This window comes from Cyprinodon tularosa, unplaced genomic scaffold (assembly GCF_016077235.1).
Source record: "Cyprinodon tularosa strain WSP-4 unplaced genomic scaffold, ASM1607723v1 ctg367, whole genome shotgun sequence".
NCBI classification, from domain to species: Eukaryota; Metazoa; Chordata; class Actinopteri; order Cyprinodontiformes; family Cyprinodontidae; genus Cyprinodon; species Cyprinodon tularosa.
Window position 1 is genome coordinate 42,367 of NW_024039082.1, and position 26,005 is coordinate 68,371.

Genomic DNA, 26,005 nt, shown 5'->3' on the forward strand with positions numbered 1-26,005 from the left:
AGAAACGTGTTCTATTGGATGCACATCAGCAGGGACCCACTCATACCAGAACATGGAAGACATCAGAAAACCAGACCGGTAACCTACTGATGGATCCGACCAGCACCGGGTCATATCTACCCAGGTGTTGATCTGAGAAGAAACCATCTCTATGGCGCCAAAACTTTAAACCGTTGGTGTCCAGGATGTGTGGGATCTGCAAATAACTACAGATATCATTTTCACAGCCTCAGCAGGTGTTTATATAATAAAATCCTAGAATAAATCCATCATTTTAATCAATAAAAAGACCTGATGAGTAGGGGTGTGGCAAATAATCATTTTGGCGATACATCGTGATATTCGGCTGCCCAATATAATATCGATCTTTCACTTCTTGGTATCGATTTAAAAAAAAAAAAAAAAAATGGTTACGTAAAACATTGATGGGAAAATGGGCTACCTCAGCACCACCACTCTGGCAGAAAGCGCTGTGGAGCCCTTTAACTGTCCGTGCAGCACCAAATCTGTATTTGAGTCAGTCACAGTGGAAGAAAACCCCAAACAACATGGATAATAATACCTAATCAATATTTTCTGATGAAAATATACAGCACTTGCTGTTTTATCTCATCATTTGATTTTGATAGCTGGGGAAAATATGGCAATATATAGTGATACTGCAATATCGTGATAATATCGTATCGTGACCCAAGTGTCGCGACATGTATCGAATCGCAACACTCATGCCAATACTCACCTCTACTGATGAGGTCGATGGTGTCCATTTACAGATCCACCGTCGAACAGGGACGTGAACTCAGCTCTATATGGAGTTAATCTGAGTGTTTATGCATGTCAGCTCAGGTGTTTCACTGCCCTGGTCCTAAACTGTGCCTCCTGTCTGCAGCTGGAGGAACTTTAAGCAAACATAAAGAATATTGAGCTTGAATCAGGGCTGGGAATTCACCATTAACTTTAGTTCTACTTTTCTCTGACAATATTTGAATGTCTGCTTCTATGTTTGCTCCAAATCTTCAGGTTGTTTAGTTTATTTTGACTTCAGTTATCGTTTCTAATTAAAGATGTTGTCGTCCGGCTGCTGCCGTAAGGCAGTGAGGTTAAGATGAAGCTTTCTCCTTGATGGACCTCCTGCCTTCTCGTCTGTCTTACCTTTAATGAAAGCTTCCCAGCTGAGAACACAGTTTGATTTCTAAAACAGCAGGGTTTTTTTTCTGCTCCATTGACACTCTGTCTGAGCCGTGCCGCTTCCCGTCCATCCTGTCCTCTCCTTTGCTCTCCTTCAGTCAGACAGCTCTAAGTCCTGATGTGGAGGCAGAGCTGCTCAGCATGATGCAGAGATCCCCTAGTCACAGTTCGCTGAACACATCCAGCCGTCTTTTTTCTCAGGCTTGGGAAATATTGATAAGCTGGAGGTACTGAAGCGAAGACGGTGAGAATTAATTCATCTCTCTCCGGTTTGAAGCTTGACACGACCCGACATGTCTGCTGTTCTGGGTCTGAAACCCAAGAAAACACAAGAAAACAACAAGCAGAAATATGAAAAGGGGGCAAAATCTGTCCAATTAAAAGTGAACAGTTAAATCTCCTTGTTGGATTAAGACGTATTAAAAGTGGACCTACTGGGAATGGACCCAGTCCTTCAGGAAGTCCTCTGGGACTGTGGGTGGATGGCGTGTCCACGAGGGCTGCAGGCTGACGAGGAACATGGTCTGGCGTGCAGACGCTCGGGCAGCTGGTTCCGTTTGAGGCTGAACATCATGAAGGAGAGCAGAGAGGTAAGACTGCTGCTGTTCTTCCATGTAGGAGAGAAACAGGAACGTTCCCCACCTTCCTGATGGAACCACTGCAGCTCATCCGGAGCTCAGAAAACCAGCCGATGGAGCAGAGCTGAAAACAAAGCAGCCTGTGAAAAACCTGCTGTTGCTCTTTGGGTTGCCAACCCGTCCAGAAAACAGCTGGTCCCCCCTGTTGTTACCGGATAACTAGCCTGAAATCTGTTTACTGCTCAGAATCTGTGATTGATTTGGAAAGCAGTGGCCTTTATCGAATTGGACTTACTGGATAAGCTGTGAACCAGCGGGCCTGAAGGAAACGGTCAGCAGGCTCTCTACTTTATCTTTTTTCAATTACTCTCATAGTTCATTATGCTCATCATTATTTTATTCAGGAAATACTTTATAAACCATAAACAAAGATTAGCACAATGCTCTAATGACCTTTACATGTTTGGTCATGTCTGTCTATTATTGTCTCAGAGGTGTTTCCATATTAGTTTATCAGTTGTGGGGAGTGTTGGCCTAGTAGTTAGAGCAGTGCTCCTGTACTCTGAGAAGGTTGCAAGTACCGGGTTCGATTCCCACAGCTTCCTCTCTGGGTTCCTGAGCAATGACCCTTAACCCCACACTGCTCCCCGGGCGCCGCACAATGGCATCTCACTGCTCCCCAAGGGGATGGCTTAAATCCAGAGGTGAATTTCTCTGGTTCTCATCGTTTATTTCTGATTCTTCCACCTGTTTCTCTGCAGTGTTTCTCCAAAGTTTTCTTTGTTGTCTTAAACCCTTTATAGGCCACTCAGTGAAATACTTTCAAGCCAATAGTGTTGTTGGAATAAAGACCTTATTACCTTTATAACATTAAAAAAATATGGATATTGAGATGGCAAAAATGAATGTCAATGTAATAACAAGAAAATTAACAAAAGTGCTTCCATAAGAAAGTCATGAAAAACACACACTTTTTTTTTTGGTACAACATAACCTTAGAGGCATTAATGCTGATACTGGCAATTACCTTTTTTAGTTTATAATCCTAAATAGAATTTTTAACTATGCTTATTAACTTTTTTACTTGACTTTTTAACTTTTCAATTAGCTTCTTACCTTTTTTTTTTCTTGACTTCTTCCTCAACTCAATTTACAGCAGGTAATCTATCATTTAAAGGCTCATCTAATTGGTCAAATGCCAAAATAAGTTGTACAGCCATATAGCAGTATCTTTGCTGAATGGCTGGATATAGATCTTTTGCTTCTAGACCTCACTGAGGGAAATGGGGCGCTCCATTTGTAAGGGGTATGCAAGTGATCAAAAACGTTAACTTGCCCTATAAAGGTTTAAGCACTTTATCGTCCTCCTTCCCTGTTCCTGTCTTGTCTTTGGTTCTCCTCTAACGCTGCCAACATGACAAAGGAAGCTGAAAACATCCTCCAGAGAAGCTGAGGAGTGATGGGAGGAAGTTTGCAGCAGCAGCCTCAGGTTTCAGGGCGTAAGCAGTGATTATCAGGTTACGGTTCATAAAGATTTCTGGAATTATATATCCAGTGAGGTGGTCAGTCTGAAAAAAGGCAGCTGCCTGTGAGGAGGCCGGTCTGCCTCGCCAACACCTCAGTCTCTATATAAGCGAGCCGTTTAGCGAGGCTGTGAGTCTAACTCGGCGTGACGGTAGCTTCCATGCGTGGAAGGACTTCCTGTTTCAGTGAATGTGGATAATCCACATAAGATTCTTTGAAGTTTATTTATGTTTGGATCTGAAATTTGATCATATTTGCCTTTAAACCATCAGGGTCTCCAGTTCTAGAGGAACATAGTTTTTTACAGATGTGGGTCAAACAGCTTTATTTGGAAAAACTGGATGTTTTCTCTTAAATCTTTACTAAGATAGAAAGTATTTGAAGCTGATTTGATTCCTTCTTTTCCATCTAAACTCCTGTTGAAATATTTCCTTCACTCCAGTCTGGGAGCTAATTACCCAGGGTGCCTTGCAGCGGGTTTAGTCGCTCTCGTTTCCAAGGATTCTCAGAGCAGCTGGTGTTTGTGTCCCACTGGGATGGAATGACGGTGGGAGGTCATCCTTCTGGTTCTGGTCCCTAACACAAGCGGACAGCTGTTTCCTGATGTGTGGGTGAATCCAGAATCTGTGAAGCCACAGAGCGGCGCCTTGTCAGAGAACCAAACCGGACCAGCTGCTTGGGAGCAGGAAGCCATTAAACTGACGGCTGAGTTGAGATTGGGTCAGAGAGGCAGAACCGGTTCTAATCAGATCCAGTCTCTGTCACCTGGACCAGCTCAAAATCAGACCGCTTGTTGATTACTGGAGGTCTTCACCCAGCTCCGCCTTCTGGATGTTCCCTTCCCATCACACAGATTTTAAGATGGATAATTTCACTGTGGTGCCACAGCAAGAAACATCCAGAAAGCTTCATTCTGTTCTGATAAACCGATTAGAAGGTCCAGCCAGATACTGCAGACAGGTTGCACAAGATAAAGGGATTGCTGCTCCTCCCTGTCAGATGCTGGAAAGTTAAAACAGGGTTCGACCCGTTCAGCCAAACCTGAGAGCTGATGGTCTGGGTGTGTCTGGTGTTCTGGGGTCCAATCGACTCCAGGCCATGTTGACGCTCAGGAATGGGGATTTCTTTTGTCTCTGAGACGCTCACATTCATTTGAGCCGTTTTATCATCCTCTGAATAATTGATGAAGAGCGTAGGTCTTCCTCATGGACCTGAAGGCATCCAAACAGAGCTGTGAACCCAGATCCACCTAAACAGAACCTGACCCAGCCTCCTGGGAAACAAAGCCGGCGGATATTCACTCAGAAAACGGAGGAGGCGTCCTTCCTCCTCCTCCTCCTCGTCTCCTGCTCTCTTCATGTCCTGCAGGCAGAGAACTTCAACGAGTGTGAAATTGTTTGTCTAGACGGCACCTGGTCGCTGCTCAGATCCTTTCCCTCCATAAAAAAAAAACCTGGTTCAGCCCATTTGGGTTTGGGCAGGTTATTATTTCTCCTCTGACTGGGAGCAACAGAGCCGCTCCTCACCTCTCTGTCTCTTGGTTGTTGGGTTTTTTCCTGCTGATGACTGAACTTCCCAGCCGGGCCAGCGGTTCTGCATGTTTCTGGCCTGTTTCTGGAAAGAAAAGCTTCTGCTGCCAACAATGAGGATCTGAACCTCCTGAAGAACTGTCCTTTGGGTCCACCTTCCAGAGAATGGACCACTAGGAAACAGAGGAACGGACTGAGGGTTTAAAAACCATTCTGGATGGTCTGGAGCTGATTGTTCAGCAGAAATGAAGTGTCCGGTTCCGCTCCAGTTGTCCTCCTGAGGTATTTGGGTTCATCCTTTTGGGTTCACCCAGAATGAGACCAAACCGTCCTCCCAGTCAGGTTCTGCTCAGTCCAGCATGAGTCTGGATCAACAGGAATCTTTAGAAGGAACTGGATCAGAACCAGGCCTGCACTGCAGCAGCAGTCAGTCTGCAGACTCAGCGATCCGTCTGATCCAAACTGGTCTGATCAAATGATGATGATGATCACAAACTGACTGACAGTGGGCTCTGCTGTCCCTCCTCCAGCTCCTCCACCCTTACAGTCCGAGCTGCTCCTAGTTTCCTCCTCGGGGATTAAATCTCTAATCTGCTCCCTGACAGTTTTTCTTCCTAATTATTTACTTGCCGATGCAAAGGTGGCTATTTATTTGACTCAAAGGGAAAAGCTGCAGCCTGGACCTCAACTTGATGCGGTGGCTCTGTGGAGGTGGAACATCAAGGCTAGGTTGAGGTTGGAGTTTTGCTTCCACTGAACCACTGGGAGTTTTTTTTTTTACAGCTGTGGGATTTTAATAGTGTTTTGTGCACCATTTCTGATTAGGGCGGACTAAAATATAACAAGCTGCTAGTGTAATCATGTATTGTTATTGTGAGTTTTTAACTGTTAAATTATTGTTCAATAAATGTAATAAAAAAAATATATATTTTTTCTTCTCTGGTTCTCCAGGTTTACTTCTCTCGGTTCTTCTGACCTTAAACTGCAAAAATGTTTTTGAACATTTGTATCAGTGAGGTTTAAACCTCCATGTTGTTGCAGAAGAATAACTGCAGGTCCTATTGTGGGGGTTGGTGTCTTTTTTTGGCCTCCCTGCTGAGCTGATGTCTGACAGACCTGGGGGGGTCTGCTTATCATCCTGCTTCATTTTTTTGCTGAAAGGTGCAAATTAAAGCAGTTTGCAGCTGACTGAGGGAGGATGTCAGGTACAGGAAACTCATCTGGTTTCCTGATAAGAAAGACGTGGAAAAGCAGAAGGATGGAAATAAAGGGAGAGAAAATTACTTTATCGTTCTGCTGAAATCTGGGTCACAGAGGCGGCCTCACCTCCGCCTCAGAAACACTTCCCCATTCGTTATGAAGCGTCAGCTGATCCTCACAGACAAGCATCACAGCAGACGTCTCCTCTGAGGACTCATCCTACAGAAAGATGAAGTCCAGGAGATTAAAATGCCTTCATTTCTCTGGATCCAGCCATGGGTGGTCAGACGCTGCAAAACAACCCTGATGACTCCACACGGTTTTATTTAACATTAAAAACACTCCGAAATGTGAACCAAGAGCATCACGGTTGTTAAGATCAAAGAAACTGTCGGCAAGGATTCAATTCGTTCATATCAGGAAGAGCTTTGGTTTCCAGCTAAAGAATGTAAAGATTTCCCTTTACCTTTGTTTTCGTTGGACAAAAGGTTTTGTTGGAGATGGAGGAAAAAAAATGTTTTGAGCTCCCAGAGAGAAACCCGGTCTCCTCTGATGAAATCCTCCTTGATGGCAGGAAGACCCACAGTCTGTCCTACCTTCACAAACACAAACATGTTCAGCTTTTGCAACTTGGACTGGAGCTGTGAAGTTTGACCAGCTGAGAACGAGCAAGCCGTGGAGAGAAATTTGTTTCTAGTATCATTGAAAACAAAGAAAATGTTTCAAAAATGGAAATTTAAGGAAAACGTGCATCATCATTTACTCTCAAAAGCTTTTTTGTGTTTGAGAAGTTTCTCAAGGTTCAATTATTCATGTGTAGGCAAAAGTCCAACCAAGTTTCTTTAGTTTTCTCATTTTTTTTTTCAAATAAATTTTTTCAATATTTTATGGATTTTAGTTTCAGAAATTGATTTCTTTCACCTCTGGGTGCTCTGTGAATGTACCAATAGAAATCAATCTCCTCTGCTGACGTCAGCAGCAACATTTCCATTGGTCCGTACAAAGACTACCCAGAGGGTGAAATCTGTTAAACAGGATTTGAAAAAAATGTAATAATTAAAACTCAGTCTTCCAAATTAATAAGGAGAAAATAAATTAAAAAGAAATTTGAAAACATAACTTTTGAAAAAAATTAAAATCTGAAAAAGTAAGAAAAGTTTTCTTCAAATTTCCTTTTTCCAAACCTGTTCTTTGCTTTTAATAATATTGGGACAAAGTTCTCTCCATAGAGACCAACAGTGCTGTGATGCCTTGTAGAGATCCTCGGTCATCGGAGCTCTTTAGATCACCAGAACATGTAAAATAAAAACCAGCATGGCTCTGCCAGGGGGCTGAAAGTGGGCCATTTAGTCCTTCGGTTCCAAATATCAAAACACAAAATCAACTTTCCTTTTAGCCATAGATTTTAGACCAGACATTCATACAGAAATACTGTTAGTCCATCTTAGATCATCCAAGTAGGCCCAGAGAAATCCTCAGGTTAGGTTTTGAACCTCAGTTCTGTTGACATCTGCTTCATTTTTACACATTTTTCTTCTTTTAATCAGAGATCACACAGAGCGCAGGGCAGACGCTGATGCAGCAGAAAGATTCACTTACAGGGTTTTCTACAGCGAATCAGGCGGAGGCACATGGAACCAGGACATGCTGCAATCACTGATGCTCCACTGAGCTTTTATCTGTCAGTGCCACTCACCCTGACCCCACCCCACACACTCAGGGTTTAATCTGTTTCATTTAAACCGTAAACTCCAGTTTAGATCAGCTTGTTTTCTCTGACGGGTTTTAGCATCTCAGCTTCTGACAGACGAGGCGGGATTAGCTGCTCTCAGCCGTGTTGGCGGCTGGTGTCTGTGGCGAGGGGACTAATTGGCAGGTTGTCCTCTCTGCGGGGGAGTGAGGGCCACTTCTGGAGGTCTGGTTTGTCTGTCTGATATTGCAGCAGCTGCATGGGGCTGCTTCCAGCAGCATCCCAGGAAGTTGGTGCAGTGATCCGATGAGTGCAGCTGGAGGGAAGTGGATGGCTGAAGGACCATTGAAACATTATAACAGAAAGGCTGCATGCTTATTTAAACCAGGCTGGACAGATTTATTGGCTGTGGTAGGTTCAGCTTAATAAGAGACCAGTCAACATCTTCCATGTCTACTTACAATCCTGTAGCCTGAATTATTCATAAAACTTGGCCTGACTGCAGACCAATAATCACTGCGTTTTGTCTGTTTGGAGGCTTTCAGATGTGCTCTGCACTTCCTGCAGCTCAGCTTCATTCTGCTTTGATCTTCTTTAATTTCTCTCTTTCATAGAACCATGATACCAAATATATTCAGATTATCATTACCCAGTTTCCAGGAATCACATCACAATGTTGAGGATTTAATCAGCTAATGCTAAGGTCCACCTGGAACATTTTAACCTCATATAGATCCGTTTGTCCATTACCTATTAATAGATTGGACAGGATATATTGATCTTCCTTCTAGGAGTTAAGGTGTCCTCCTCTATTACTCGTATGTTCTGCTTAGAACCACAATGAATCTTTGTTCGTGATAAGAATACATCCACATTGTTAAGTTCCGTAAAACTGTGGAACCTAAGGTTAAAATAATGAGAACAAGAAAAACCTCAACTTTCATTATTAGCAACATATTAGCATTAGCATCAGTAGAAATCATCGATGTTATGACATATTTAACTAATAATTCACAAACGGTAAACAGCCCGCCAATCCCATGTTAGCTAAAAGTAGTTATGCTAGCATTAGCTAAAAAGCAAATGTAATTTTGAAGCATGGAATGGGATTAATCCTGATAAACTGATTATAGAAATAATCTTCAGCTAATTAGCTGATTAATCATTAACTGGAGATTAACTCACTAACATCAGGAACAACCCACTCTGAGCACCAGTTGTGCTAAAATTGTAAAAATTTTTAAAATGTTAAAAAAATACTCTGCTTAGAACCTGTGGAGAGGATAAGTTTTAGCTTAGACTCATTCAAATTCTATATAAAATCTCCTTCATGGCACGTTTTGCTATCTGATCACTAATTAGAAAAATTAACAACAGAGAACAATAAAGTTCTATTCTATATGATTAGCAAAGTAACTTTTAGTTGCAGCCCTTCTATAATCTACTCTAAAACAGCTGATAGCAGATAATTAGCTGTCATTAAGCGTTTGTTTTAGCAGTAACATAATAACTTATGTTGTGTTTTGTCGGCTAACACCAGCTAAATCACCATGCTCAAATGTGGCTTGTATGCTAAAAGTAGCTAATGCTAACTTAAAAAATAGTCTATCATTTTAAACTTTTTAAAACTTTTTTACTCAGCTAGATTATTTTTTTGCCTCCGTTATAAAAGTTTGATCCAAAAATCAACTGAGAGCCTGTTAGCCTGTTGCTAACACTTCCTCCTTTAGTAGCAGCGCTTTCTGTGCTGCTATGTGAGGAAACACCAGCCTGTCATTAATTTTAAGATACATGATACATCAGAGGATTAATTTTGACATTTTCACATTTTTAGACTCCGATGGGAAGAAGTTTTTCCTCACTTAACAGATTAAGCAAAGCTGCTTATTTCCAGGTTATTAGACACATCTGCCGTCCACGCTTTGCTAATCCCTGAAGTATTCTACCTGGAGGCTTTTATGCTGGCGGGACTCAGCTGCTCTTTCCTCCCACGGCCTCATCCCAGCTAAGAGCCCCACTTCACTCCATCACGCTAATGATTGCAAACAAACCCAGTGTTAGCACAGCCTGTTCTCAGAGCCTGGCAGTAACTGGCTGTCATTAGTGCTGAAGGAGTTTTAGCGGCTCGGTCAGGAGATTAAAAGCTGGACACAAATGGATGTTTTCGCCCTAATGACAAACAAACACTGTTTTCTTACCCTGTGGTGGAGATCGGCTGTGTTAATCTAACCCAGGTGAATTACCGAGTGGGTTTCTGTGGCACAAACCAAAGCGATCCGGGCCGTCTTTGAAAGCCCAGCATTCCCAGCTGACCCATATCTGAGGCCCGGGTCGTTAACCATCAGCAGCGAGCCTTTCATTAGGACACATCGGATGATTTAAAGACGTTAGGCGGTTCACTCAGCAGCCTCACAGTGTGGCCGTCTCTTCAGCCGCTGGTTTCTCAGTTTAGGGTCTTTGTTTCCCTTCTTGTGTGTTTGGTAAACAGAGCTTCAGGATTTGCAGGATGAACATTGTGAAAGTGGACCGGTTTCACACCTAAACTGGAGTTTAATTAGATTTATCTTAAGATGGATTATCACACAGGCAGCTCTTTATTCCTGAGGGCTCCTTGTATAACTGCACTTCATTACGTCTCATTCTGACGACTTAATTTTCTCTGTTTCAGTCGAGAAAATCTTTAAAATGTATTACATTTAGTAAATTTTCCTCCACATCCTCCTGGTTTGCACATCGCTTAGATTATTTCGATGTTATCAACGGCTATCGACAAATTAATTAGCGGCCATTTTCCTTAAAACCCGAGTAGAGAGAATCTTTCCATAATATCAATGGCTAAACATTTTTTTCAGAATTTGCTGAACTTGAAATATTTTGCAGCTGACCTCCAACCCAGAGGTGGTTGCATCATGATTTGGGCTGATATCTGCATTTTTTTTTCCTCACCTGGGTCGATACAGAAGTGTGTTTGCTGATTCATTACGACTCACAAACTTTTCTTGCACCCAAATTAGTTTATTATTATTAAAAACCTTTTTTTAAGCTGCTACCTATACTGACACCACCATTGTTTTAACCTTCAACAGCTAGTTGATAAAATAAATGGTTAATGAGGGCTGTAAGGACAGAGGAAGATATGTTTTTAAATTGATCTTTATTAATGAATATAATCGATTAATGACTGTAATGATTGGCTGTAGATGAGGTGAAGTGCCTCATTGCTGCTTAAACCATCTATTATAGTTGTTAATAATGAGTTTTTGTCAAAAGTGAGAGTTGGGTAGGATTTGTTTTTCATGTAAATGGAAGAAGGAAGAGACGAGCAGAGCAGGTTGTGGCTCCATATCTGCCTCCAGGACCGACTGGCTCCTGCTTCGTTCCTGATGTCTTCATGTCCTTTGCAGCTTTGAGGCAAACAGCAGAGATGTTCTCTGTTCTGATGAATAAATCTTTAAAACTCAGAGGGTCTACTCTCTTTCTACCATCAGCTTATCTTGTCCCTCAGCCGTTAAACCTTATTTTTCCCTCCAGTACCGGCTCATTAAATCCTCCCTATCACCGTCTTGTTCGCATCAGGCCCAGTTTTTCCATTAGTGTGTCTCTGGGGCCTCTGCTGTGCACTTCACGTCGATAGAAGCTTTTGTTTGTGCGAGTCTCTTTGTTGTCGCCGTCTCTCATCAATATTCACAGTGTTGATAATGAATTCTCGCTGCCGGCGTCTGCTGCAGCTCTAATTGTCTCCGGTGGAGTTCAGCTCCACGGCTTCCTCCTGCTAATTGCAGGGTTTTAGCTCAACTAAAGCGTGTTATTAGGATCAGGCCCCTGGGTGGGGCAGAAACCCCCCGTCTCACACACAAATCACCCTGAAGTCCTCCTTCAGTCGTTGCTGCTTAATGCCCATTTATATCTATGCATTTATTATTTCGACCCTTCGTATAGAGAAAAATCTTTTCCTTTCTTTTAAAACTAAAAATTCGTATTAATAAACCCATCTCTTCCTGCAGCTTCAGGTTTCCAGCTTCATCTTCTTCATGGAAACAAGTGAAGTTAAGATGAGAATCGATCAAACGCATCGATCCTTCGGTTCCAGGCCTGGAAACCAGCAGCAGATTGTCTTTGATAGACCCTGTTGATTACAGGCAGCTGTGAGATTGATTAAGCTGCTCCTGTCTATGTGTTTCCCTCTAAACCATCTAGAGATGCATCATAACGACCCACTGGGTTCATTAAAGATTAGAGCGGTGCTGATAGGTGGCTTTCTTCAGAACCCGGTAGCTCCGGTTCACTTCCTGTTGTCTTTTAGACATCAGGCATGATTGTTGGAGGTTTGGGAAACTTTGAGGATGATGTGGTTTGTAGGCTTCTGCCACAGGAAGAGGGTCAGCTTCTATGAGTCTCGGCTCAGTTTCAGGGAGCCAGCTAGTTCCTAACTGGCTCTAAGATGGAGCAGGAGATGGATAAAAGGATCAGAGATCGATTTGATTCAGTATCAGTTTCCTAACCCAACGATTCGATTATTTTCGATACTCAAGATTACACAACGAAACGATTCAATTCGATTAATTGGTTCTTTTTTTATATTTTTTTTAACACCTTACAGGCTAGACAATGTTTCAAATTTGAAATAAATCAATGAAAGCAGTAATATCATTATGCATTTTTTATTCAGAAACAACAGCAAATAACACAAGTAGAAAAGTTGCACTCCACCTATTCCTATTAATACCTCAGTCACTGAAAAATAGTTATACCCCTGCATTATAGATTCTGAAAGGCTTTGCATCAAAAAATACTGCACATAATCAGTGCAATGAGTGCAATTCAATACCTCGGCTCCAGACGTCCCCGCCCCCTCCACAGACGCTCCGCTGCTCCTCTCCCAAATTGTAACTGACTGCAAACAGTGCAGCAGACAGGAGGCCGGCTTGTTTTGTTTTTCTGACCGAAATTGCAGAAAACAACTCGTGAAGTTTGACCTGCTAGAAGATCGAGGTGCGCGAGAACGCTGGGACCCTTTTTCCACCTGGATCTCCGCTCTCTTTGGCCCTCATGTCCCTCCGTCGTCGGACTAAACTCGCCCCCACTTCCTCGCCGCCTCGTCCGTATCTAGACCCACAGTGTGTAGCACAGACCACGCTTCAATATTTAGCATAATTTAAAAATGTCTGTGTCAAGCTCACTGCAACACACTTCTGTAAGAGTATAACCAGGAAGCGAGGTAGGAGGGCAAAATAGGTTTAGCGCCACCACAGCACGGGAGGGAGAATTACACCCAGGAGCAAATGGATAAAAATAGACCGGAGGACAAAGAAAAACATGAATGGATACTCTTGCGGACGTATCGATGCATCGGATCGTCGGCTGATGGATCGATGCATAGATACAAAGCGATTTTTATTTACACCCCTAATCAGAGCCTTATCTTTAGTACGGAGATTGGCTCTGTGCTTTTGGGTTTGAGGTTCTGGATTTACGGCTCCTTCCACTATGTGACCGAAAACAGGGTAATCAGATATGGATGATGAACGAGCATCTCTGTCACCCTGCTGGACATCAGAGTAGGGTTGTTGCTCATTTGCAGCAGTAGAACGTGACTACGTTTTTCTGACGTTGTTCCCTGTTCTGGACCCTGATCTCTGAGGGAAACGGACTCAGTAGCGATATGAGGACCGTTAGGATCAGTGTTACTGCAGATTACAGCCTAATGAAGCATCAGACCCTTCAGCCTGAGCTTTTAGCTCTGAGCCGTCTCCTCCTCAGCAGCACTCAGCCTCCTCTCCATCTCTATAACGACATTAGCCATCTCATCCTCTGCCATAAAGCGTATTAGCAGCAGCTGGAAGGGCTGCAGCTTCTTTCCTTCACGTCACTGAAGATCATTTTACATCATCTGCTGCTGTTCTTGTTTTCTCTGTTAAAACAAGCTGGCTGCTGCTGATGCAGACATGTTTGTTCTTATCCTGAACCTGATGATGGTTTGGGGGGGTAAAAAAGAAAAACCCCCTCAGGACCCAGACAGCAGCTGCAGAACCAGAACATGCATCATAATGCAATAAAATGTCAGAGGAGTATCTGATGAGCATCGTTTTACGTCTCCAGAGTCCTGTGGAGGCTGATGGAGGATAAGAGCAGCAAGCAAAGAGCCCTCCTCTCCCTCCGGGCGCTTCCAGACACACAGAACCAATCCAATTCTATAAAGAATGACCTGGGCGGTGTGGTCTGTTTATTCCTGATGAGCCTTCAAGAGACTCACTAATCTAAGCTAGCTAAAGCAGGCCTCTGGTAGGATGGTAGAACTTAGATGATCCTGAGCTTCATTCAGCCCAGGATGGATTTCTGCTCTGATTATGGCGCTGTGGTTAGCACTCACTTCTGAGGATTTGTGTGTGAAAAGCTAAACGAGTGTTGAGTGAAGGGAGCCTCCGCCGTGCTCTACAGCTCATGTCAAAGCTCAGCCTGTTATAGTTTGCCAACAGAAACAAATCTGCCTTCCAGGATAATCTGTGTTTGACACGGTCTGTGTTTGTGTTTCTATCCGAAATGAAATCTTTTTACTGTTGATATCAGAATCAATTTGGGTTATTTCTGTTTATTTAAGTTGGTTTTAAAGTTTTCATTTATTTTGTGTCCATTAAGAGTCACTACATCAAAAGTACATGCAGACTAAACGGGATCTTAAAGATCTGCCTTAAACCTTGTTTAGCTCGTTCAGCTCTATAACTCATGAGAGCGTCGGAGGCGCCGGCGGAGATGGATCTAGAGTTGCTAGACATCAAAGAGGAACAGGTTCTGTTAATGGAGTTTGCAAAAAGACCAATTAACCTGTCGTCGTAGTTTTCCATTATAGTTGTTCCTCAGTTTTTAAAAATGGCGCTCCCTGGCACCGAATCGAGAAGGACGACCACACAGACAGCCAGAAAGGTATACCAAGGACCAATCACAGCTGCTTTTTGTCTGCGCACTTCCGCTTGAGGTCTGCGCGGGTTTGCGACCATCCGACTCGGTTACAGAACCTCTGCGCGGTGGGCGTGGTCGCACGCAGAGACAGATTTGACGGTTGCAGAGGCTATGCATCAGAAGCATCAATTAGCCTAAGTTTCATCGTGCCCAACCCGGGTTCGAATCCGAATCTGTGGTCCTTTGCCTTTTCCTGTCAGCCTACTGTGGAAAAACACGAGCCACTAGTGCTGTAACAACGGACCTCTTTGTGTCAGTAACCTGTATCATCTCCTTCTTTAGTTTGGTCTTCCTGACCCATCTACTTTCTGATTTTCTGTACTCTGGTCACATGATACAGTAACATAAAGCTTTATTTCATGGTATGATATTCAACAATAATCTGAGCTAAGAGGACTTGTTGATTATGAGTCATATACCCCGTTTACACTACCCTTAAAAAACTGAGCCGAGACCGGTCCGAGCTCAGTAACTGAGATAACTTGTCGTGTGTGAACGGAAACAACCTGAACTGAACCGAGATAGACATAACCGGACCGCGCTAACTGCAGACCAGTTCCCGAGGTGGGTTCGGCTCGGTTTTTTCCTGGCTCGGTTCTCTGATAACAAGAGCGCATGAGCAGAGCGCGTCATCGCCGACTGGCTGAACATGCCGATTCACACTCCATTCCAGAAAGTCGGCTTCCCAAAAGCCGACTTTCTCAAGTACATCCGCGCAAGGTTGCCGTCTTCGCCTGACCCACCGCAAACACGGAAGTACAGCAATAATAATCAAGCATAACTTTCTGAATGTGACGGGCGCTGCCATTTTGATTTGCTTGATTCCCTCCTCCTTCGTCTTCTTCTTCTTGGGTTTTACGGCGGTTGACAAACAGCGTTTGGTGCATTACCGCCACCAGCTGCTTGAGTCCATCCTTCAATCCTAGCAGTAATACCGCACATCGTCACTAGGAGGCGAGGAGTCGAGGAGTCGAGATAACCGAGATAAGTGTGACGTGTGAACGGTCGTCAAAACTGAGCTTGGCCTGGTTACCGATCCAAGCTCGGACCGGTCTTGGCCTGGATCGGTTTTTCAAGGGTAGTGTAAATGGGGCTTTAGAGGCCCAAGAACACAGCCTTGAGGAACCCCATCTGATCTTTGTTCAGCCATATTTAGATCCATCAACTCAAAGTCCAGGTTTATCATTTTAATCATTATGATTTCTGTGATCAGGTGGTGCCGCTATCAGACCTTGCTGTTCACAATTTTGTGGATTTTCTATTTTCATGTCTTTATATTCCTAATTCTTAGTTCTTCAGTCGAGCTCTTTAATTTACCAGCTGTCTGGATGTTTTAGAGATCCCTTATCCAGAACCCGTTTTCATTCTGGTTTTGTTTTGAAGGTGGAACAGAAAATCTGAAAATCCTGATTAAGACGATTAGTAAACTGGCCTGGATCCATTTTCTTTTCTGGTTCTGGTCGACTGGTCTTCCGTCTGACAGAAACCCGCCTAACTGGACCGCTCTTATGCCATTTTGTTCCAACATCCACTGAGCGATGTTTAGATTGATGGTATCATGGTGACCAGCCTCCATTATCTCCATTAGCCTCTGAACGCAGCAGCATTTCAACTGCCTGCTGGAGAGCTTTCATTTTGCTCATGCTCAGTCCGCTCTCAGGCTGTCTGTGAATGAATGAAAGTCTAATGAGCTTCTGTAATTCTGCTGAAGCTAATCCGTGATTATTCAATAGATTTTAAATGGAGTCAGTAAAGAAAGTCGTTTTTTCTTATTGTTTTAGCTATTTTCTTGCTGCAGATGAAAGCTAAATGTACAGAATATGTTCACCTGCTTTATGATTTTGGTCTTGGTGAAAAGCAGAGGATGTAAAATGAGATGCTCTGATCTGGTGTTACAGCGACATCTGCTGGTCAAACACCTGCACTGGTTTGGTTCTGGAGGACAGGTCCATTTCTAAGGATCTGAATTAATGGAGAGAATTTAAAAGATTGATGTCCCTCATTTAAATAATAAATAAATCCTGATCAGCTGATGAAGCATTAGAAATTGCAGAAGTTTCCTCCTCCTCCAGATGGATGCCAATAGTTTGACCAATGAACACAAAGATTCAATGTACCTACAGTGATCTGATGTCTTAGAATGGCCTGCAGCTGTTTGGGTTTAAGGTTTGGAGCTGGTAGCTAACAGAACTTTTTTCTCTGTGTTTTCTTTGTTTCAGAAGGAGTTGAGCCTTCCCAGAAGAGGCAGTTTGTGAGTACCTGCAATCCTCTGATTCCCACATGGAAATGTTTGGAAAGAGCAACGAGCCAAACGGGTTTTATCCAGAACATGGGTTCTGTGTGGAGCCGTTGCCTGGTAACAGGTGATGGAGGTTCCAGGATGAAAAAAAAAATGCGGTGGAACAGCTGGTCCTTCCTTTAAAGATGATTGTAGATCTATTTATATCAGAGCGGGGCTGCCAGCAGCTCGTTGGTCACCAATAAAGTTCTGCCTGTTTGGATGGGTGAGATCGGATCAGGGTTCTGGAGCGTTAGTCGTCAAGCTAAGCTGAATAAGGCTCTGAGTTGGACGTGTCTGTCTCTGGGGGATGCTGCTCGTTCTGTGAACTAACTGGGTTCAGTTAGAACCGGGTAGGGCTGGTTCTGTCTGCTCTGGAACAGAACCTATGGCTGGTTCTGGTGATCAGACTGGATCCTCTGTCTAGATCTATTTCTTTAATCCTTCCTTCCTTCCTTCCTTCCTTCCGCTACATCTGTGCCTTCCTTCCTTCCTTCCTTCCTTCCTTCCTTCCTTCCTTCCTTCCTTCCTTCCTTCCTTCCTTCCTTCCTTCCTTCCTTCCTTCCTTCCTTCCTTCCGCTCCGTCTGTTCCTTCCTTCCTTCCTTCCTTCCTTCCTTCCGCTCCGTCTGTTCCTTCCTTCCTTCCTTCCTTCCTTCCTTCCTTCCTTCCTTCCTTCCTTCCTTCCTTCCTTCTGCTCCTTCCTTCCTTCTGCTCCTTCCTTCCTTCCTTCCTTCCTTCCTTCCTTCCTTCCTTCCTTCCTTCCTTCCTTCCTTCCTTCCTTCCTTCCTTCCTTCCTTCCTTCCTTCCTTCCTTCCTTCCTTCTCCTGCGTCTGTGTCCTGCCGTCTCAGAGCCGCTGCTGTCTGTGTTTGGATCCATTGTTGATGAATTAGTAGTGAGCTGCATTTAGCCCACCGGGTCAGCGGCGTCCTCAGGCTTCCTAGAAACCAGAACATGGACAGCTGCTGTGGCTCCTCTATCAGGTTTTGTCTTGGACGGGTCCCATGCTGTTCCTAACGTTTCTCCATAGAGAAACTCAGCTAATATTCACCGTTGCTGCAGGATGGTCCAGTCTGGAGCCCTGAGAAGTTCTGCTAAAGGCATCGGTTGATCCAGAACTTTCAATTCAGATTTATTTAAGTTTGTCAAAATTCTTTGTTTAATCTAATATTTTCTCCTGTTTTTATTTGTTGGCCTTTTATTTATTCTATTTAAAGTGATCATTTTATTGGTCTCAGTAGTTTTTTAGTGTTTATAAAATTCTTTCACATTTCATTGTTTTTATGGTAGTTATTAGCATCTCGTATGAAAACATTTTTTTTGTGAATTTGGGTTATGGTGATAATTACAACATTTATAAATGTTCAAAATGTAGAATGGAGCTAAACGCATAAACTAGATGTAGAAGTTTATAAATAATAAATATTAACCAGTTTATCTAAAACTTTTCCATCAGATTACAGTCAAACTGTTCTATGAGGCGGTTTTAGTGAGGAATCGTCCAATCAGGTTTGACCAGGGGTCCGTTAATAAAAGCTGCTCTCTATTGGCTCAGAGAAGGCTTCTGTCCATCCTGTGTCCCCTCCTCCCTCCGTCTCTCTGGAGGACTCAGTCTGTCCTCTGGTCCCACAGTTGAGCTGAGGGGGATTAACGGGACAGCTGCACCCGGGGAATCGCTCTGGTACCGGGTTTACGGCCTGAGGGAAGGACCGGCTTCAGTCTGTCCTCATGCAGCCGCCGTCTCCCCCTGAAGGTCCTGGGATCCATCCTGGGTTTGTGTCTTCCTCTGGATTACCGTGTATGTGTAATCTGCTGAACGTTCTGGATTTTGACTCAGCCACCCGACGGACCCTTTCTCGCCCCGAACCGAGTGTGAGTGACGTAACCGGCGCACGCTGAGGTCATCGCTTTAGGTGCTGGTAGCGATTAGAGTGGCGGACAGATGAGCTGCTCCACACTGCTGGATTAATACAGATTACAGCTGAGCTGTTTGTCCCAGAACACGAGATGAAGAGGAGGAAGGAGCGCTCAGGAGCCCCTCACCTCCACCTCCAGTAAGAGAACCCAGTCCATAGTTTACATCGGGTAATTTGGGTCGGATCCGTGTGAGAACCAAAAGTTTAATCTGTTCCTAAGAGTTCAGAGCAGACGGGAAAAGAGCCCTAATCTGAGAATATTAGCAGGATTTGTTTTGTTTTTCTATTGGTTGATTAGACAGAACCGTCCAGAACCCGGTTTATTTTTAGATCTAGATTTGTCTGGAAAAGCAAAACATAGCAGTGAGAAACAATAGACCCCAGTCTGCATTCTGTTGTCCTCATCCTCTGTCTCCCTGTTTGTCCTTCTGTCCGTTTGTCTCTCTGTCTGGTTTAAGGAGGTTCCAGTTTTTGCTTCATTCATCTCAAACTTTTGTTTCAAAATAAAGAAATTCCTATGAAAGCTGCAGGACCCGAGAACCGAAGATAAACGGGTTCTAAGAGACTAAAATCCCAGATTTTAGAGCCTAAAATCCTCTGAGTTTTGCTGACTCTGATCTCCCGTAGCAGAGGGACATTCAGCAGGTCTAGATGCGGCTGATCTACATTCTCTCAGAGAGGTCCTCTAAATGTCAGTAAAGGTCCACAGATGCTGCTTGTTTAATGTGACCTGATGGGAGACCTGATCCGATCTATCGGAGCGGGAGGCTGGAGATCAACAAATGGGTCGGAACCAGAAGAATCTGAAGCGAAGATAAAACCTCTGATGGCAGACCAGGTCACCTGGAGGTCATAGTCAACCAGACCTGTCCTCACCCCAGCTGTCCATCTACAGAGATGAACCCATCTTACCCGGTGCTGGTACCGGGTTCTACTGACCTTTCAGGTCCGATTCATGCGTGTCCCTCAAGGGAACAGTTACATAAACTTCTGCTCCGTCTATAAATATCATCTCAGCATCACTGTAGGCAGCATTCCGACTCTAAGGTCCGTTTGGACAGAACCACCATGTTGATGTTGTCCAGGGGTTCTGAGACTCCATTTGCATGCTGATATAAGCTGGGCTCAGCTTGTTGTCATGGTAATGTCTCCAAGCTGCTGGGTCTAGATGTGAACCAAAGTCTCTTGGTTGATGCACTTGAAAAATGACTTCAGAGTTTTTAAGTGTTTGAAGTCTGGAGGAACCAACCTGTTTCTGAGAGAAGAGGCGGCACTGAGCCCTCCTTCCCCAGCAGGAGGCTGCTGCCATATCTGTTCCTGCTGGATGGCGTGTCTGAGTTGGATTAAGTTCTGCTGATGTTCTTCATTTCATTCAAAATGTCCTAATTTTAGACCCGATTAAGGTTCAGATCAGGAACCAGAAGACACTGAATGATCATCTCAACTTCTCTGTCAAAATCATCTGACTTTTCCCAGGTGAAGTGAAGAACCATGAGTGTTTGTATTCTGCCGCTTTAGAAGAGAAAGTTCAGTTTTCTCTGATAATCTGAAGAATTACCTGACCATATAATTTATCACCTGTGAACCAAAACAGCTTTATGTCTGAGTACGGTGCTCATCTAGAAGTTATTACCTAGAAAAATAAAGTTTCCAGTTAGAAGTCAGTAAAATGTTCCTTAAAGTTTAGTTTATAGCTGCCGTTCCCGGCCAGTGCCACCAGGGGGCGCCTCTCAGCAACATGAACAGGTTCAGCCTCAGCTTGGAGTCAGGTGTCTGTCCTCCCTCCTCTCTTCATCCTCTTTTCCTCCCTCCTCTCCAGAATCTGGTCACCAGCACAGCTGCGTTGCCAAGGCAACAGCAGCCTCCTCTTTCAGCACCTGCTGTCTCCTACCTCCTTTCATCCCTCTGTCGATCAGCCCTCCTCTTCCTCCTCCCCTCCATCCTTCTTCCCCTCTGACGGCCCTCTCTCTGCCCCCGTTTACCTGCGAGGAAATCCCTTCCTCTGGAGGTAAGAACCCCCCACCTCCACCTGCGTGGTTCCTACCGTGGAAACGTCCATGCTAATGACCCACAACTGCATTTTCCAATTACATTTATTCGTAATTTGTAAATTTGAGGCGGAATTAGAAAGATAGAGACGTCATTCAAAGCAGGAAAATCAGATAAAAAAAATCAGATTTATTAGAAAGTTTATTTTGAGGGACTTGCCGCTTGCTGGGGCTGAGCTAGGCTAGTCCTGCTTCAGGTTTTAGGATCAAACCTTGAAAAGCTTAAAGTAGTGAGATTTTAAATAGCTCCATGAAAGTGACCATATAAGGAATGCTAAGGGAAATGTTTGCTGCTTGTTATAACCAGCAAATATTCTAAGCTGATATATCTACTGTTTTCTCCTTAAGCTTGTTGTTATGCTTTTATAAGACAGACCAGTAAACGTTTTTTAATCTGTACGAAGGTTTATTAGCTGTTTGAAAGCATGAGGACACATCAGAGCCTCAGGAACTGAAAAATCTAAGCTTCCTCTATCCCATTCCTCCCAAAGGATGTTGTTGGTTATCTTAGTCTTATTTTGAAAGCCTGGCTTGGTTGCTTTTTCACAACTAGACTTGCTTTACTAATTATTCCCAAAATCTGATGTTTTTATTTTGAAATTTAAGAACATTCTGTTGTTAAAGGGCCAAAGTTGTCCACTGTCCAAAACAGGTTGAGATCTGGGCGATATTTAATCGCTGTGCTGCAGGGATCTGTTTTGGCTCAAGTCTTTTATTTTGTAGAGTACTGGATGTCTTATCTTGAAAGTCTGGCATGGTTGTGTCAAAAAGATGGGGTCAGACCTCCAGCGATATGGACCCATTTCTAATTCTTTCATCGCTCCATATCTGTGGTATCAACTCAGTAAATGTTTAGTTACTGAAGAAAAGGGAGGCTTTTATTTTACAATCTGCAGTAGGCTCAGTGATAAAAGGCTGTGATAGTCAGGTTTCTAATTCTGGTTGATTTCTGGCGATAGTGTTTAATGCTTTGCTGCATTGACCTGCTGTGTGGAAAATAAAGGCTTTTATTTTGTGAGTAATAGAACCTGAGCGCTATCGCCTAAGAACGCTGATCCAAAACTCCACAGTAGAGCCCAAATAATTAAGGATTTATTGATTATATCAAAGCCGTGTTCTAAACAGGTCTATAGGTTGGACCTCCATGATGTGCACAGATGGATTGTTTCCCAGATGTCTGTTGGGCGAAGTGAAGCGATGAAGAACAGCACCCAGCCTGCTATGTGAAGGCCGGAATATGTATCACGATATGGGCTTGGATCAGCTTTGAAGCATCATCTGCATCCAGAACCTCTGAGGAGGGCCGCTTCCCCGATCCATCCTCACAGGACCGCTGCAGAGTGTAGAATCTGGTTCTGGACCAGATGTGGACCAAAGGACCTGGTACCGGCGATATGTGAATGTGAGCCGATGTATGACCGATCTAAAAATTAGAACTTTCAAAAACGTCTTCATCTAAAATATGTCTTGAAAGTAACTTTGCTGTTTTATCACATTTCATTTTTCACTTTTTTCCACCTCAATCACATGACCTGACAGACGCCACATGACCCTTCTAAAACAAAAACGGCTTTTTTATAGAAACAAGTTTCAGATGATGATATCGGCCCGGTTGTCATCACTGGACTGATCCTGATGCAGATATATCGTATCCCTGCCTGGTTCATTTGGACAACTGATATGTTCCTACAGGAAGATGGGATCAGCTGGCTTACATTTTGGGCTGATTAAATGTTTTCTTTCCTGCACATGTGCCGCTATTACCAATTGATCTTTTTTTATCATTATTATTTTAGAGGAGAAAGAAAAAGTATCAGCAGCAGATCTCAGGGATCAGTGAGACTGATGTCGAATATCTGGTACTGACTTTGGCTCTCAACCCTGCATCAGTGCATCTCTCATTTTATGGGTTTTTACAGCAGTGAGCTGCTAGGTGGCGCTGTGAGGCTGAGGTTGACTGGGACTCTTTAACCAGGTGTGTGTTGATGTTTCTCTGCCTGCTGACGGACTGACGTCGTTTTGTTAGCAGCGTCTGGAAGCTGCTGCATTTTAGAAGGTTCTGAGGGAACCGGTGCTTTGATAACCCAGTGGATCAGGAGCACAGCAGCATCAGGGAGGGAGGAGGCGGTACTGAGAGGAGGGGGGGGATGCTCAGCAGAGGGTTTTACATGCACTCAGTGCAGCTGGTGAGGAAGCAGGCTCCTGTCCGTTGTCACGGCGATGCTTGGTCCATCGGAGCCTCGGCATGTCTGAGTCCTGGACGGTGCTCTCCAATTTCTCCCTTCCAGAGAGGAGCATGCTGCGGCGCTCTGAGAGGTACGGCCGTCTGGTTCCTGCATGTCCTTCCTCTTCCTCACCGGTCTCTGCTGGTCAACCGATTGGCGATGGAAACAGAAAGCGTGTTCTTGCTGTGATGTTGAGTCAGATGTAACTGGGTTGTTTTTATGAAATGTTCCTCCTGACTAGCAGCTCTGTCTGAAGGAATGATCCATATCTGAGCGCTGTGGTTCCCTCAGCACTCTCCTCCTCCAGCTGGATGAAGCCAGAATAGACGGTCTGACAGGAAGGAGGCAGAATCAGAGCAGCTTTCCCCTCTGAAGCAGCAGTTTTCTACCTCCTCCCTATAATAACGGGGACAGTGACGCACCAAGATGCTCCCTCTGTGACAGATTTCTTCTTCTGTGCTCCTGGCGTTCCTGGGTTGCTCTCAGTGGGCTGTTAAAGGAGACGGCTTCACGCTGTCTGGATCCCAGGCTGCTGTTAACCTTCAGTTAATCTGACCGTCACCGATGTTGACCAAGTTTAGCGCTTACGAAGGCAGCTAACATTCAGCACCAGCAGGAAAAACATTTGAACTATCCTCATTGTTTTGATCTGGATGTTTTTTTGTTTTTTTTTTTGGTAATAAACATTTCATCAGTTTTGGTTTTGGATGCACATGTTGCACAAACCAAGGGCCGGATTCTGTAGTATTCTTCTATCAAATCACTGTGAAATGATGCTGTTAGTTTGGAAAAGAATAGCTGCTGAGTTAATTAATCAGGTTTTAAAGATCACTCAGCTGCTCCTCAAATGGGAGCATAAAGAGAACCTGCTGGGCTGCTGCATTAGCCGTTAGCTTGCTGAGGGAGGAGCAGGTCGTCTGAACCGGACTCTGATTATCTCTAAACCCATAAACGAAGCCGACATCATGGGCCGACCCGGCCGTTGGTTCTGGAAGCTGGTTTGTTTATGTTGTTCTTCAGCGGTTCTTAGGATGAAGATCTCTGGATCTGAACTCGTCTGATTGAAGCAGAGCTGCTTCAGTTCCTCCTTCAGGTCATTTATCATGAACAACTGGTGTTTATGATGTAATCCTCCAGAGTGGGAGGGGCTGGTCATGTGACTGAGATGCAGAGGAGGATTGTGGGTCTTTTAAGTGAAGTAGACAACCAAAATCGGCGCCATGGTCGTCTTTAGTATTGAGTGGAAATGGTAGGAAAATATATTTAATATTGTCATCAGTGCATCACTAGCACTAAGGGGACCAGTAAGGCTGAAACAAGCTGTCAGGATGTTCTGGTCTGACTGCATCACCTTTTGTTTCTGTTTGGGTTTGTGGTGAAGATCCTCAGACCTGAATGTTCAGGATGAAGCAAATCTTCCCAATGATCTCAGCTGGAGAGCCTGGAGGTTTTAGAGAGGATCTCAGTAGGATGGAGGATCTGTCTGCAGTCAGCAGATGATCCACCACAGCTGCTCTCTCTGCAGGAATCACCTTGGATCCTCATGCAGAGGATCAGCGGCTGGATCTCCTGATGCTGCAGCCTTTGATCCATGAAGGTGTTGCAGCTCTGCAGCTCTGATCTGGAGCCTGAACCACAGGATTAAACCTGTAAACTAAAGAACAGCATCTCTGACAGGGAACCAGCTCCAGGAACCAGCTAACCTTAACCAGTTACCCTAAGCTAACCATTACTAGAGCTTAACCTAAATTCAGTTCACAGCTCAGTCCTGAACCGGACCTCTGCACCAGAACAGAACCTTTCCTCATGTGCCTGCAGGTCCCAGTAAAGCAGCTCATTTAAGATAACAAAACCAGTCCACCACAGGTTCCACTGTTACTGACTCTGCAGGTCCATCAGAACCGATGTTTGTGGATCTGATCTGTCTTTCAGAACCCCTGCTAATGGTCCTTTTAAGGTCCTGAATAAAATCAGATTTATAAGTGGAATATGAGATGTGCTCTGATCCGAAGATGAAGCCCAGCACTGCAGAGACGCGGTCCATCCCGACAGCCTGCTGTTTGAAAAGGATGATGGTGATGAAGCTCTCCACTCTGTGCTGCATAATAAGCAGCCGGTTCTCAGCAGGGGTCCAAAGCGCCTGCAGGAGGCGGATCAGAACCGTTCAAAGGCTGCTGAGCGGGAGGATGGGTCAGAAACACACTGGTTCTAAAGATCTGGGTCTAAGGAGTAGGGCTGGGTATTTTCGCCAAAGTCCTGAATCGATTTGATTTTGATTCATACAGTTCTAAATCGATTCATTTCGATTTGATCTGTTTTTACAATAATGAAAGTGGTTCAACTGTTTCAAAATACTCATGTATTTATTTTTTTCCTGTCATATTAAACACAAAATGCAAAACTGTCTCAAAAGTACAAACTTGTTTGTGAAAAGCGAAAAAGTGAAGCCTCGCATGAGCAAGCAGACATGACACAGCGGGGACACAGCAGACATGCATGAGAAGCATCATCTCCACTGAGCAAACCATATTTGCAGCTTTGTAACAACTACAGGGTGTTTGCTGTTCAGCCCCCATTTGTTAATGTCTTCAATCAACCTACTGGCTGTATTTGCAGCTATCTGGCTTGAAGTTATCTTTGTGGTCTGTAGCACGAGATGCGAAGCGCCACTGATTATCAATGTAGTAGGAAGTCACCTTAATGTCACATATCCAGCACATTATCTTCAGCTGTTTTAAATCCAAATTGGTTCCAGATGTCAGACTTCAGTTGGGACAGCTTGCTGAGCGACGTGTTACTTGGGTCGGCATTTGCACACACCTGCTCATTTGAATGTGAACGTCACGCTCGTCACTATAAAACTAATCGATCTC

The 26,005-nt window shown here is 44.1% G+C and overlaps 1 protein-coding gene across 18 annotated transcripts in view; it reads left to right on the forward strand.

Moving 5' to 3' along the window:
* The window catches only part of mast2 (microtubule associated serine/threonine kinase 2), an 84,400-nt gene that overhangs the window by 22,578 nt on the left and 35,817 nt on the right, over positions 1-26,005 (forward strand). For 5 of the 18 annotated variants that reach the window (XM_038296075.1, XM_038296077.1, XM_038296081.1 and 2 more), the window contains exons 1-2: positions 16,932-17,029; positions 20,679-20,867. In XM_038296075.1, coding sequence (XP_038152003.1) covers positions 16,947-17,029; positions 20,679-20,867 — 272 coding nt within the window. In that variant the 5' untranslated portion in view covers positions 16,932-16,946. The other 13 variants (XM_038296076.1, XM_038296079.1, XM_038296078.1 and 10 more) reach the window with 8 other exon arrangements.